The sequence below is a fragment of the Thamnophis elegans genome, chromosome 2 (assembly GCF_009769535.1).
Source record: "Thamnophis elegans isolate rThaEle1 chromosome 2, rThaEle1.pri, whole genome shotgun sequence".
NCBI lineage: Eukaryota > Metazoa > Chordata > Lepidosauria > Squamata > Colubridae > Thamnophis > Thamnophis elegans.
The window spans coordinates 27,636,172-27,649,981 of NC_045542.1; the positions used below are offsets into that span (position 1 = coordinate 27,636,172).

The window sequence follows — 13,810 nt, forward strand, 5'->3', positions numbered from 1 at the left end:
GAATAGCTCTATATTGAATTGAATGAACAAGATCGTGAAATAGTCTTGTAGTTTTGGATGTGGAAAATTAAACATTTAAGTGTTCCACATTTTAAGCCAATTGGAGCATAGTGAATAGATCGTTGTCTGTTCCTCATCTTTGAATTGTCGCACTTGCCATTGATTCCAGAGAGTGCTTTGAATTTGGTGTACTTTACAGGTACACTTTCCCATCATTTGTTCTGTGACCAAAGTTGCAACATTGCTGGGGGGGAAAAAAGCTTCACAGGCCATTTGCAACCTTTGCAACATCCTTCAGTCATGCAACTGCCATTATAGTCAGTGCAGGTAGTCTTGTATCTGACCTGTGTGTTTTTTCCTCCATTATTCCCTTCTTGCAGAGCAGAGAGATTGGAGACAAATCTCTTCTTGAAACAGATTTCAAGAGAGTACACTTCTATCCATCAAAAGTAGTGCAATCACACTGGCAGCAAAAAAAAAAGAGTCAAACAAAGGAGAGATGGTCTACCAAAATAGGTTGCTTTTTTTGCCTCCCCTTTCTCTTGTAACAAAGTGAAGCGACTGGAGCAAAAAGGATTTCAAGAGCATGAGTGGGTTGCATACTGCATCCATGGCTCCCTGCCTCAGCAGTGGCACAATCGCATTGCTTTTTATGTGTGTAAGACTGGAAGCAGGCATTCCAAAGGGCGGGATGGTGGTGGTGGTTAGAAACCAACAAGAATCAAATGTGTGAAACAACAGTAATCTTGTCTCTTGTGCCAGAAAGAACAGTTGCGGTCATGTGATTTCCTACTTCCAGTAGCTATTGCTTTGTTTAATGGTGGAGTTGCCAATCCCAGTTAAGGTTGTTAAGCAAGGATTACCTGTATGAATACTGTAAACATGCTTGTGCTGGAAAGGAATATTTAGGCAAAAGAAAAGCTAGTTCAGCAGCATCAGTTTTAATGCGAAAATAAAAGTTTCTATTGTTTATAGTGCAAGATTTATTGTTGTTATTGTTACATGGTACTTGGATTACAAGATTGGTTTACTTTGACCATGTCATGAGTGCAAATTCATTGGAGAGGTTAATGATGCTAAGAATGGTTAGTGAAAGGAGGAGAAAGCAAAGAGCATGCTGGTTTGATAACATCAACACTGATACAAAGATGAATTTCCAACAACTGGAAAAAGCCATGTTTGACAGGTAGCATGGACAGCACTTACCTATGAAGTCCCCAAGAGTCAGATAGAACCGAATGATTAAAACAACAACTTGGTATTATTGAATAAATAGAATATTTCGAGTGCCTGCTTTGCAAGACTTATTTCTATTTGTAATAGGTAATTTTTTTTTCATTGCTTGCTTTTCTTTTTTTATAGGCTGTTACTGGCTGTGAAGACTGCCTTGCAGCACTGCTGGACCATGATGCCTTTGTATTGTGTCGGGATTTCAAGGGCCGGACCCCGATTCATTTTGCCTCGGTGTGTGGGCATTCTGAAATCCTGAGGACCTTGCTGCAGGCAGCGCTCTACTGACCCTCTGGACTCTGTAGTGGACTATAGTGGCTATTCACCAATGCACTGGGCTTCATACAGTGGTAAGAATGTAGAGATTCATGCACACCTTCTTTCATTATTTTCTTGCCCCAGGGAGAGACTACCATATCTGTCCTGTTAAATCACTGCTACAACACTGAGCAAAGTTAATTACTAAATATGACATGATGGTTGCAGCAGAAGGCTGTGATGGCTAAAACTATGGATGTTCAATAATTTATGCAGCCGTTTTACCTGAAAGGCGATTACGTCTCCAGCAGATTAGTGGGTCAATAGATTGTAGGACAGACCTTTCCTTCTCCAAGTCATCTGTCAAGATCCTTTAGATTACTTGTGGCAAATATCTTATGGCTGGAAAGTGCAGTTTCATTTCATTGGATTCCCAGGTGTGTATTGTATAGGAGATTGCCATCATGGTTGGTGTCCACATTTTCTGCCTACTGGAGGGATTTTGGTGGGTAAAATAGAGAGTTCCAAAGCCTCTCCATGCCTTCCAAAAATTCTTCTTAAAAGCTGCTCTCAGGCCCAAAAGGAATCCTGTGCTTCACATATGGTTGATAGAATAGTTTGTCCACTCTTGTTCTAGATCAGTGTTGGCGAATGCACCAGAAACCAGAAGAGCAGCCGTCTGGTGCCCATGTGCATGCTGGGAAGATGATCTTCCAGTTTCCGGTGTGTGCATGTGCACTGGCCACCTGACCAGCTGACCAGTGCACATGCATGCGCCAGAAACCAGAATGTCATCTATCAGGCATGCACACTGGGCGACTGCTTTTCTGGTTTCCGGTGCTCATGGAGACCACCTGGCCAGCGCACCGGAACCTGGAACAGCAACGGGCGATGGCTCTACATGCCACTTCCGGAACTCGTGTCATAGGTTCACCATCACGGTTCTAGATTGTATCTTGTTCATATGGCTTTAGTGGATGAAAATTGAAGACTGCTCCTCTTCCGTATCCTGATCTTTTCAGCTGTTTTATTGCAGGAGAATTCAGTGGTGGTGGGCAATTGTCTTTCTGGCAAGCATATCTGCTATCACTTATTTCTCATTGTGGATCATCTGATAAATATCTCCGAAAACTCTATGGATCCTTTGAAAACATAACATTCTTGTGAGGGAATAGCAGTAGATGCTTTATTATGATCAGGAACTTTATTTTATTGCAATAAATCATGGGATTCATGTACTGATTTTGATTAATTTGTATTTCCTTCAATTTGGGGGGGGGCGGAATTCTTGTTCTGGGGTACTATTCTGAAAGGTATCTTACCTTTTCTTTGAACTTTTATTTGTCAGGATTTGTATATCATGTTAAATCTTGCCTTAAAGAAAAGGGGGAGGCATGCAGCTACCCTATGTGAACAAATCCAACAATATTGATTTCTCCATTTCAGTGTCATTTAAATAGCTGGTATGGCTAAATGCTTGCAAAGAAGCCAAGACTCATAAGGCAACTCTAAACTTCAATTAAAATCTGACTTCTAATCCTACCCGGCCATTTAGAAGCTCTTCACCATAATTCTGAGTTGAATGGTGTTGAAGTGTCAAGTTCCTGATTATTGTAATGCTTAGGTGGAAGAAGGAACAGTGCTTCATGAACGAGCCTGTGTGTTTTTCGTGCATGTCTTGCATTCAAACTTGAATTCATTAACCCATTTTTTCCTGTTACGATACGCAAACACTGCCTTTGTTACAGACTGGCTCATTTAAATCAAGTCTCAAATAGAGTGTGGCTATTAAACTTCCAATTTCAGCCTGCGTTAAAGCTGCCTAAGCATCTGAAAGGTTTAAAAAACAGCTCATACATTGATTTTGCCTGTCATACCCTTGATTTTGCCTATAAAAATGCCATGGGATTAGAAGGTGATCTAATAAATTCCCTTCTCTCTTTCCAGGGCATGAAGATTGTCTTGAATTGTTACTTGAACACAATCCATTTGCATACCTAGAAGGAAACCCCTTTACTCCATTGCACTGTGCAGTGTAAGTCATGGTAGACTCTGGAGAACAAAGTGTGTTGTGCAAATGCATTAGGGATAAGCTATTCCAAGCAAAATGAGATGTGGATTTTGCTTTTCAAGTAGGGTTAACCCTAACCCTGCTTTGGATAACCCTTATGCCAGAGTATACCTCTCTTGATATCTCCCCCAACTTTTAAATTGTTAAGATATTATAATTTAGAGATAGCAGAATGAATTCTGCAAAGCAAAATGCCAGCTTCAAATATGAGTTCTCTTTTCTCTTGGCATCAAGTGGACTACAGTGGAAGTCTTTAAAAATAAATTAGCTATTACATGCAGCCCAGACCTATCACAAGAAATGCACATGCCCCACAAAAGAAAGAAAAGATAAAGAAACAATTTACCACTTGGCTTTCTAGGAAATAAGTGATTTCTTGCCTATTAATGATAGCCCTACTGTGTTTTTTGTAATTTTATATTCAGTAGAAATGCTGTCTGCATTTCCTAACCTGGGTATGCATACGCTGCTAGCTACAGTTCCAATCTATTCCAATAGCTAGCATAGCCAGAAGCTGGAAATTTTAGTCCAACCAGTATTAGGAAAAAATACAGACAGTACATTTTTGTTGCTAAATGAGACAGTTGTTAAGTGAATTTTACCCCATTTTACGACCTTTCTTGACACAGTTAAGTGAATCACTGCAGTTAAATTAGTAACACGGTTATTAGTGAATCTGGCTTCCCCATAGACTTTGCTTGTCAGAAGGTCGCAAAACGGGGACACTGCAACCGTTATAAATATAAACCAGTTGCCAAGCATCTGAATTTTGATCATGTGACCATGGGGATGTTGAGTTCTAAGTGTGAAAAACGGCCATCAATGACTTTTCAGTGCTGTTGTAACTTCAAAACAGTCACTAAATGAAATGCTGTAAGTCAGTGGTTCCCAAACTTGGCAACTTTAAGACTTGTGGACTTCAACTCCCAGAATTCTCCAGCTAGCTCTTCTGGCTGGAGAACTCTGGGAGGTGAAGTCCACAAGTCTTAAAGTTGCCAAGTTTGGGAAACACTGCTGTAAGTTGAGAACTACCTGTATTTGACTTAACACCATTTATTTAGTGATTTTTTGAAGTTACAACTACACCAAAAATAATGACTGAAAACCACTCCTCACACTTATGACCATTGAAGCATCCTCATAGAGACATAATCAAAATTTGGGTGCTTGCTGGCATATTTTTTACAGTGGTTGCCAAATCCCAGGGTCATGTAATTTCCATTTGCAACCTTCCCAGCTGGCTTCCCCATAAGCAACACAATTGGGGGAAGCCAGGTTCCCTTAACGGTTGCATGATTCACTTAGTAATTGCAGTGATAACAATTGTGGCAGAAAATAGATTGTAAAATTTGAGTGTGACTCATAACAGCTGCCTTCAATAGCAATGGAAATTCTGGTCCTAAATGAAGTAATTAGATGAGGACTGCCTATATTTTGGAACCTACAACTTAGCTTATTTCTAGAATTAGCTTATTTTTGGAATACTTATTTCACATCACTAGCAAAGCATTGACATCGTTTTATTCCCCAAACCTACAAATTCAACAGGGAGTTGCTGGGCAGGACTGAACAGCAGATCCCTCTGGTGGCTTACGCCTTAGCTTTTATTTTTTTTTTCCACCCAAAAAGAAAGATAACGTATCATTAAAGTTTAGTGGGTTTACTTGAAGGAATTGTCCAAAATTTGGAGCATCTTGACTGGTGGGAATTTTCCCTACCTATTTTGGACCTCTGAAACCCAGATTCAGTAGAGAGATTTTGAAATGCCATTCTACTTGTTTTGTTACCCTGGAATAAATAAAATCAACCCGATGCTTGCTTGCTTCTCACACTTTATTTCTTCTCTAGAATTAACAACCAGGATGGCACTGCTGAGATGCTTGTTGAAGCATTGGGTGCCAAGATTGTTAATAGCAGAGATGCCAAAGGAAGGTAAGTGATTGTGTCTTCCTGTCTTGGTGAACGCACTAGTTATATTACTCGGTATCATTGATTGGACCATCATTTGAAATGGGAGATATCCCTTCAAGTTACACCAAAGAGGCTAAAGAAATTCAGCAGCATGAATTTTGGTGCCTTAACTCCCATAGTTTCTGTCTTACATAACCCAGATACCCAGGCTCCATGAAGTTGTAGGATCTGAGATTCAAGACAGCTTAAATCTGAATCGCCATTGTGTGTATCAAATGCAAGACAAATGAATTTCGATCTGATATGCTCTAGCATCCTTATATGTGAGTGGCAGGGATCACTCACTTTTTCCAGGCTTTGACCTGCTCACAAAATCCTCTGCGATTGCCTTTACACTCCCTTAATTTACTGAAATCTCACAAGTTGGAAGTCAGGCAATTATTGGGAGTCCGGCAGGCATTTCATTTGTAATACAATTAAATACAATTTGTCAACCCTGGCCTTGCACTTTCAAATAGTGCTTTAAAAAACCCTATTGCTACTAATTGTTGTTCAAGGGACCTACATTCAAGTTTACGATCAGTTTCTCAACATGTGTTGTATTTATTATGGGAAATACGTGTCAATAGCAATGTGGTAATCTATAGTAAACAGATTTATGTCCTGCCATTTATTCTTATTATTGTTTTTCTACCTCTTTAATCAGTATTCAGTTAAGTTTCATTAGGCGTGGCAATTGAGAGTGAGTTTTAATTTGGGTTTTACTATGCACTATTGGGCAAGAGAGAGAAGATACACAGAATGTTTGCTTTCAGTGTGGATACTACGCGCCTTCTAAAAATATAGAGTTGAGAGATCATCCAATGAGAAACTACCAAGCTTCTAAAGAAATTGAATGATATCAAAACACATTGTAGGAATGTGTATGCATCTTTAAAATGCCGAAATAAATGAAGTATGTAGAATAAAATTTAAAAAACTAAAAACAATGCTGTATGATTTTACAATTATGCATCTAAAAAACAGAGTTCTTTCTGAAAGCATGTCAAGTCCATTCTTTCCTCTTCTTCCAAGGACCCCCCTTCACGCTGCTGCCTTTGCAGACAACATCCATGGTTTACAATTGCTTTTGCAACACCAGGCTGAGGTAGATGGAACTGACCAATTGGGGAGGACCCCTCTTATGATGGCTGCTGAAAATGGCCAGACGGCAGCAGTTGGTAAGTGGTGCATTTTCTGTATTTATGCTTTTCTTTTTTTGTTTTTCCCCAATTATCCTATCATATTAGCTTAAGAGAATCCATAAAAATAGGTATATATCTCTTGTCTTCTCTTGGTCCAGCATAGATCCGATACTGTCTGGTTCAGTTTCCTGCTAAGATCATTTCTGATAATATATATTGACTAATTTTCCCAAAGGTGCTTTTTCAAGAGGCAACTGGACTTTATGGTATCTCTTTGACGATGTTTCGCTTCTCATCCAACTCATACTGAGCTGAAGAAGCATCTTGGATGAGAAGCAAAACATCGTCAAAGAGATACCATAAAGTCCAGTTGCCTCTTGAAAAAGCACCTTTGTGACAATCATGATTGAGAATCTCCATAGACATTTGACTAATTTGTTTTGTAAAGATCTAAATATTGTAGATATTCTCTTGGTTTTGGGAATAGCTTTCTGTATTTATTTGCAAATTATGTTTTCCTTCTTAGTCTACTGAAGGGTAGTCATCTTTCTGTCTATCATCATCCTAGGAAAGAATTAGGAGCAATACTTGTGCTCATGTGAGCACTTCCATGAATTTTCATGATATTTTTGTGCCTGAGATCAATTTTTTTCTCCCACCATCCAGAAATAGAAACAATATGCTGTTTTCTTCCAGCATTTGTGACATAATATGAATAGCTACACTTTGCCTCACTCTAGACCAGGGGTCCCCAACCACTGGGCTGTGATCCATTCAAAAACAGATTGTGCAAGCGAGCAAACATGTAAACACGCACAGCTCCACTTGCATGCCTGTTACTTGTGCGAATGCATTTGCATGTGTGAGTGCACTTATCCGCTGTTTGCATGGAAAGATTCCCTCTTCGTTCCCCGCCACCAGTGCCGGTTCACAAAGCCAGAAAGATTGGGGACCGCTGCTCCAGACCCAAGCCTGCTTTGGCTTGCAGGGGGAAGCAAGAAGGCCAGCTGAAGGGTCTCTGGTTATTTGAGTGCAGGATTCCTTCCAACCTAGAGGATGGTTGAGATCAGAGGAGCTAACTGCTACTTAAAGTCCACTCCTAGTTATTCTTAAGAAATCTAACTATCTCTTTACAATTTTGGAGTGACCTAATTATGCAAATCATTTGCAAACAGGTTTCAGGCATACTACAATTATGGAGGTCTATGGAGATTCTCCATAGAGAATTGTCTCAAAGGCGCTTTTCAAAAGGCAACTGGCTATGTCTTGGACGAGAAGCAAAATGTCTTCCTCCTCAAGGGAAAAAACATAGTCCAGTTGTCTTTTGAAAAAGCACCTTTGAGACAACCATTATGAAGCCTTCCACCATCACATTTTGTAACATGTAAAGGTTAGAATTGTGGAATGGTTTAATGTTATTTGAGGGTGAACATAAAAAGATAAGAGCAAAAAGAAATGTCACAAGCCAGTGCGTTGGCTCTCTATATCTTGAGATACAGAGTTTAACTTCAGTTCCTTTGCTTTCTGGTTCACCTTTCTGCCTTGATGGTGGAATTTTGAAATGCCTTCTCCAGTATGATTCCCTTTCTGGCAAAAGCCAAATTATTTCAGAGGACGGTGACATCAATCTAGTGGTATAGAAGTTATCTGTCTTCATATTTTGGATTAAGCTGCCCTGCTTTTTCATTTTTCTCATTTACCATTTTAATGTTGGAAGTTGGCTTCTATGATTTTGGGGTGAATGGCTTATAAGAATCTTTTAAATAAGTATAGGCACAATTTATCATGTTGCATTTCCACAATTTTCAGAGTTCCTGCTGTACAGAGCAAAAGCAGATCTAACTGTGCTGGATGTCAACAAGAACACAGCTCTTCACCTGGCCTGCAGTAAGGTACAATGTCCAAAAGTGGGACCTATAAAATTGCTTTTGTGGGGGATTATTTTCTGTAGAATTTTAATAAAATTGGAAGATTATGATGAAAGTGATGCCAGATGTTAAATGACTTTATTTCAAAATAATGAGTTTATGTAATTTGATTTTTATTGGGAAGAAAAATGACCCACTAGAGTTAAAAAAAAGGTTTATTAAGAATTTACAGAGTAAAAGACAAGGGAGGTGGGAGGAGGAAGGAAGGCAGATTATGAATTACAATGATTTTTCAATTAATTTTAATTGCAATAGTAAAAACTAATGCAAGTAAAAGAAAAGTATAAACACAGAAAGAATAAAACATGCAAATGGAAAAAAGAAAAGCTGTAAAGAAAAGAAAAAAGGTAATAAAAAGAAATAGAAGTGACTACCAATCTTCATCACAAGTGATAATTTTAGTATCTTTTACCTTCTTTTAAATCACAACAAATAATCTCTTTTTGCCACACTCAATTTCTTGATCTCTCTTTGTGCAGAGAAATGTGAAGAACTGGTCTACTCACTGGCTCTTCATTCATTGCTGTGATTATGAGTTCTGTTTTTTTGCAAAGCCATCTGTAGCCTTACCTTTTCTACAGAATGAATGAATATGACTGCATGAATTAAAAAAATGAAGCTATCTAAAATTATGACTTCTGATCTTTTCAGTATATATTACAATCTTACAACCTCCCCTTTAGATTTTATTTTATACAAGTCTGATCACCCCCTCATTTAATTCTATTTTTTTTAAAATCTTAAAACCCATATATCATTTTTTTCTTCTTTCAGCAAAAATTCCATGTAAGTTTTCCATTCTTTCAGAAAAGTTACCCGGGAATGATTTTTTTGGTTGTAATAGAATGATAATTGAAGGCCAGAAATCTGCCCAAATTCTTGAGAAAACCCTTTTGATGATAGATGGACAGTATTGTTGGTTTCCTGTTTTATTGCTGAACTCACGCTAATAATAGAGCAAATGCAATCTTCATTTTCTCCCACTAGGAGACAGTGCAGCATACTTTCAAATAGAAATAATCCATCAGCATATAATATTTTCTAGCTCCTTTGTCATACTTTAACCAGGGGTGGGTTGCTCCTGGCATTATTGACGGTTCGATGCACGCAGAAATTTTGTGTGCGACACTTTTCTCATGCACACGTCAGACATGCGCCTGTGCACATGTGCAAAACATTAAAAAAAGGAAAAAAATGTGCATTTACGATTATTCTGTGCATGCACAGAACCGTAAATCAAAATGGCGGCCCTGTAGGAGAACCGGTTCAGGGGCGTGGCAGAACAAGTCTCAGCCAGTTCCAGCAACCCAGGCCGCCAAACCACTACCGGTTCAGCTGAACCGGTCCAAATAAGTAGGAACCCACCTCTGACTTTAACCCCCTCTCCCCAAACCATTGTTTAAAGTTTAGAATTTTCCTATTGGGCTTACGTATTCCTGTTTCTGTTAATTCTGTGCTTTATATCCAGGCTTACTTTATTGTAGCCCATTGTGGCAAAACACATTGACTTGCATGAAAAGGCCATGATAAGAAACCCGTGACATATTCCTTATCAGAATTAAACTGCACAGCTGAGTTCAATTTCGGACTTCTTTTATCTTTTCTTTCCAGGGTCATGAAAAGTGTGCCTTGTTGATTCTGGGGGAAACCCAAGACCTTGGCCTTATCAATGCAACAAACAGTGCTCTACAGATGTAAGTACTCACACAGCCTATGGAAACCAGCAAATGTTTCCCTACACTTTTTTCCTATCAATTATTACTAATGAGTTGGGAAAATCATCTTCTTAGTTGATTGTAATGTGGGAAAAACACATTTTATCTTTAAAAAAAAAATTGTATGGCCACCCATCTTAGACAATTCTGGGTGACTCACACATCGATCCTTAGGCTGACAAGAGTTGCAGTGAAGCTCCATATATGTAGAACAGGCTGAGGGCAGCTGTACATTGAGCCACAAAGTACACTTAGTTTTTCTGAGCCATTTTTTTCCCTTCACAAATCCTCTCAGTGCCAAATGTTCTTGTTGCTACATGGTCTATGTCCATGAAACAGACTTAAAACAAGATGGATTGACAGCATCAGCAGTATTGTGAGCCCTATTGACAAAAGAAAGCTCAGAACCATATAGGTTGGAAACATGCAGAAGAGGCCTTCATCCTGCATGGATACAATGGTTAAGATGATAATGATGATGATATGGCGTATATATTTTTGAGGCCATACAAAAGTGAGCTGTGGAGAAGGTCCTGTTAGTGCAATGGCAGTGGAATTTGAGAATCTAAGTAAATATTAAATGTTCCTCTTTGCAAGGAGGAGAGCAGTGAAGTGAGATTGGGATGCAAGAGTCTTGAATTTGGCCAATAGCATAACCATCCTTTCTCTTTCCACTGCACACAGGCCACTCCATATTGCAGCTCGAAACGGATTGGCCTCTGTTGTCCAGGCTCTGCTGAGCAGAGGTGCCACTGTGCTTGCTGTGGATGAAGAAGGTATGCATCATTCACATCTGGAAGCTCAAGGCAAGAGTTCGTTTAGTAGGGGGGGGGTGGATGGGACGACAACAAAGTTTGATGCAGTAAAGATACCTGTCAAGGCAGGAAGTCAAGAGTCCAGGCAGTTCAAATGAATACATAGGTTTATTATATGCGAAAACTGTACAAGAATCTGAACTACTAACAATCAAAGCAAATTGGTAGCAGATAAGAGTCAATAGAATTCAAGATGGTCTGGACTTAGATCTCTTGTTGGAAGTGAATGGACTCGAGACTGATAGCATGTTTGACTCCCTCATTCAGATTCAGCCTGGTCAACTCCTGCAATATCTATCTTGATCTGTCTAAGACAGCTTTCCAATCTGACACTCTCCAGATGTGTTGTAACTATCATAGAAATTCCAGTCCTCACAGCCAGTGGAATTATGAGAGTTCCAGTTGTAAAGATGGAAGTTTGGTGTAGTGATTCTTTTGTCAAGACAGAATTCAATATTGTGAACTATTGTGTATAGAGAGATTCAGATTCCTCAGAAATAATATTGTAGAATTGGATTTTCCTCCAGCCCTTTGATTAAGGTGGATGATGGGCTCCATGGTGAAATGTTTATCTAACAGAGTATTATTTTGCTAATGCTATGTACACTTTTTTTTTTCCCTAGTGGTTGTTGTTCTTATCTATTTTTAGTATTGTATGCCTCCCAGAGTCAATATGAAGCCAGAAGGCTTTTATAAAGGACCTGCATATTATAAAAATGTGGATATAGAGATGATTTTTTTACATACCCCACGAAAATTAAACTCAGTGACTGGTGTTAAGGACAAGAAGATTTCTGAGAAGTTAAAAATAATTTGCACAGCACTTGGTTAAACTGTGGTGTTTGTTGCTGTGAGTTAGTTTACAGATGTTCCACTTAGATTATTTGAAAAGGGGGTGAAACAGATTCATGGCTCTCAGAGCAAGAAGTCCTGAACTTAGGACCACAATTGGGAGCAGAATCTTAGTTATTGAGCAAAGCAGTCATTAAGTGAGATGTCACATGACTGCTTCGCTTAGCGACTGCAGTCTGGTAGTCCAGTTGTAGCTGTTGAGCAGTCTCATTCATTAAGAGGATGAAGTCCCAGGTAGGGAGAATGGAGTGCTTGGTGGTGGTGGGGGAGCAACACTGGGAGGCCTGGCAGAGGCTGTGCATGAGGATCTGTCCTCTTAGGAGCAGAAAATCCTACCTGCCAAAACCCAAGCAGCATTTTCAGCCCATAGGTTGGAGAGACACTTGTATGTAATCTATGCTGGGCCTCCGGCATCCCCCTGAAGCCCCCCACTTTCCTTATATACCCCACTGCGTCTCATCCCTGGGGACTGGCTGAAAGAGCTCCTCCTGAAGAGTTTCAGCTCTGTAGTCTGCTTGGGTTTCAGTAGGGAGCTCTTTCAGCCAGTCCTCCAGAGACAAGAGGGAGTCTCGTCAGCATGTGGCAGCCAGAGGCATGCAACCTTTCCAGCTGACTTCCCCATTGACTTTCTGGGGAAGGCAGCAGAAAAGATTGTAAATTGTGATCACATGATTGCAGGGTGCTTGGCAACCGGTCATAAGTGAATAGGTTGCCAAGCATCCAGATTGCAATCACATGACGTGTGTGTGTGAGAGAGAGGGGGGGGAGAGAAAGAGAGAGGCAGGGAGGAGAGAGAGAGGGGGGGGATTTTGCAATAGTCTGATGTACTTTACAAGTTATAAAGTGCCTTTTCTGAGGCCATTGTTAATTTTAACCATTGCTAAGTGAACTTTCAGGTGATAACTCAAGGACTACCAGTACCTCTCAGCCTTAATGCCTGCTATCTCCTGAATTTTAGGCAGGATGCTTTTTCTTTCTAATTAAATAGAAACAGTGTCATCTTAAAATGCCTGCTTCTGTTGAAAGTATATATTCCATATTTAATGGAAGGAATTCTGAACAGATAGTCCAAACTGGCCCTTTAATTTATAATCTGCTGGGCCCCTTTTCCCAGGAATGGTTCTGCTTTTGTTGTTGTTGCTGTTGTTGCGTGGAACTGAACTTGCTTGTCTTTTCTAGGCCATACCCCAGCCTTGGCTTGTGCCCCAACAAAGACGTTGCTGACTGCCTGGCACTTATCCTTTCCACCATGAAGCCTTTTCCACCTAAAGACGCCATCAGCCCTTTCAGCTTCAACCTCCTCAAGAACTGCGGCATTGCTGCCAAGACAGCCGCCTGCAGCTCCCTGCCCAACGGGAACAGCTGCCCTTACACCAAGGATAGGCACAATGCCATCGGCTTAGATGGCTGTTATTCGGAATAGCTTAAAAAAAAAACAATGATGGGTGATCTAGTATCTCTTCTATTTATTTAGGAATTCTATCAATATAGGACACTTTAAAGGAGAACAAGACTGGGAACGGGCCTTGTAAAAGGTCCTAGGAACCAAAAAAAAGGAAAGAGAGAGAGAGAAAAAAAACCTAGAGAAAATGATCTCAGCTTCTGCATCCTACCTAGATACTTGCTTTGACCACTAGCATTTCTTTTGCTATCACAATTAACAAAAAGAAGTGTGGGTTTTCGAACAGATTTGCCCTCTTAAGGCGGTTTTTTTGTTGTTGTTCAAATTACTCTGTGAAGCTTTAAAACAAAATCTGCTTGCATTCTTCTTTCCCTTGCTGTTTGCCAAAGGGTATATTGCCCGGTTCTTCGGCGTTCCAATGTTTTTAAACAACCCACCTTTTTC

At 39.8% G+C, this 13,810-nt stretch overlaps 1 protein-coding gene across 1 annotated transcript in view; it reads left to right on the top strand.

Annotated features, from left to right (window-relative positions):
• LOC116504477 (serine/threonine-protein phosphatase 6 regulatory ankyrin repeat subunit C-like) overlaps nucleotides 1-13,461 on the top strand; it is a 29,601-nt gene extending 16,140 nt beyond the window's left edge. The window contains 10 exon segments of the mRNA XM_032211491.1: nucleotides 1,363-1,508; nucleotides 1,510-1,580; nucleotides 3,436-3,523; nucleotides 5,408-5,491; nucleotides 6,545-6,690; nucleotides 8,464-8,546; nucleotides 10,194-10,276; nucleotides 10,982-11,073; nucleotides 13,144-13,164; nucleotides 13,167-13,461. Coding sequence (XP_032067382.1) covers nucleotides 1,363-1,508; nucleotides 1,510-1,580; nucleotides 3,436-3,523; nucleotides 5,408-5,491; nucleotides 6,545-6,690; nucleotides 8,464-8,546; nucleotides 10,194-10,276; nucleotides 10,982-11,073; nucleotides 13,144-13,164; nucleotides 13,167-13,387 — 1,035 coding nt within the window. The 3' untranslated portion in view covers nucleotides 13,388-13,461.
• The last annotated feature ends 349 nt before the right edge of the window (nucleotides 13,462-13,810 follow it).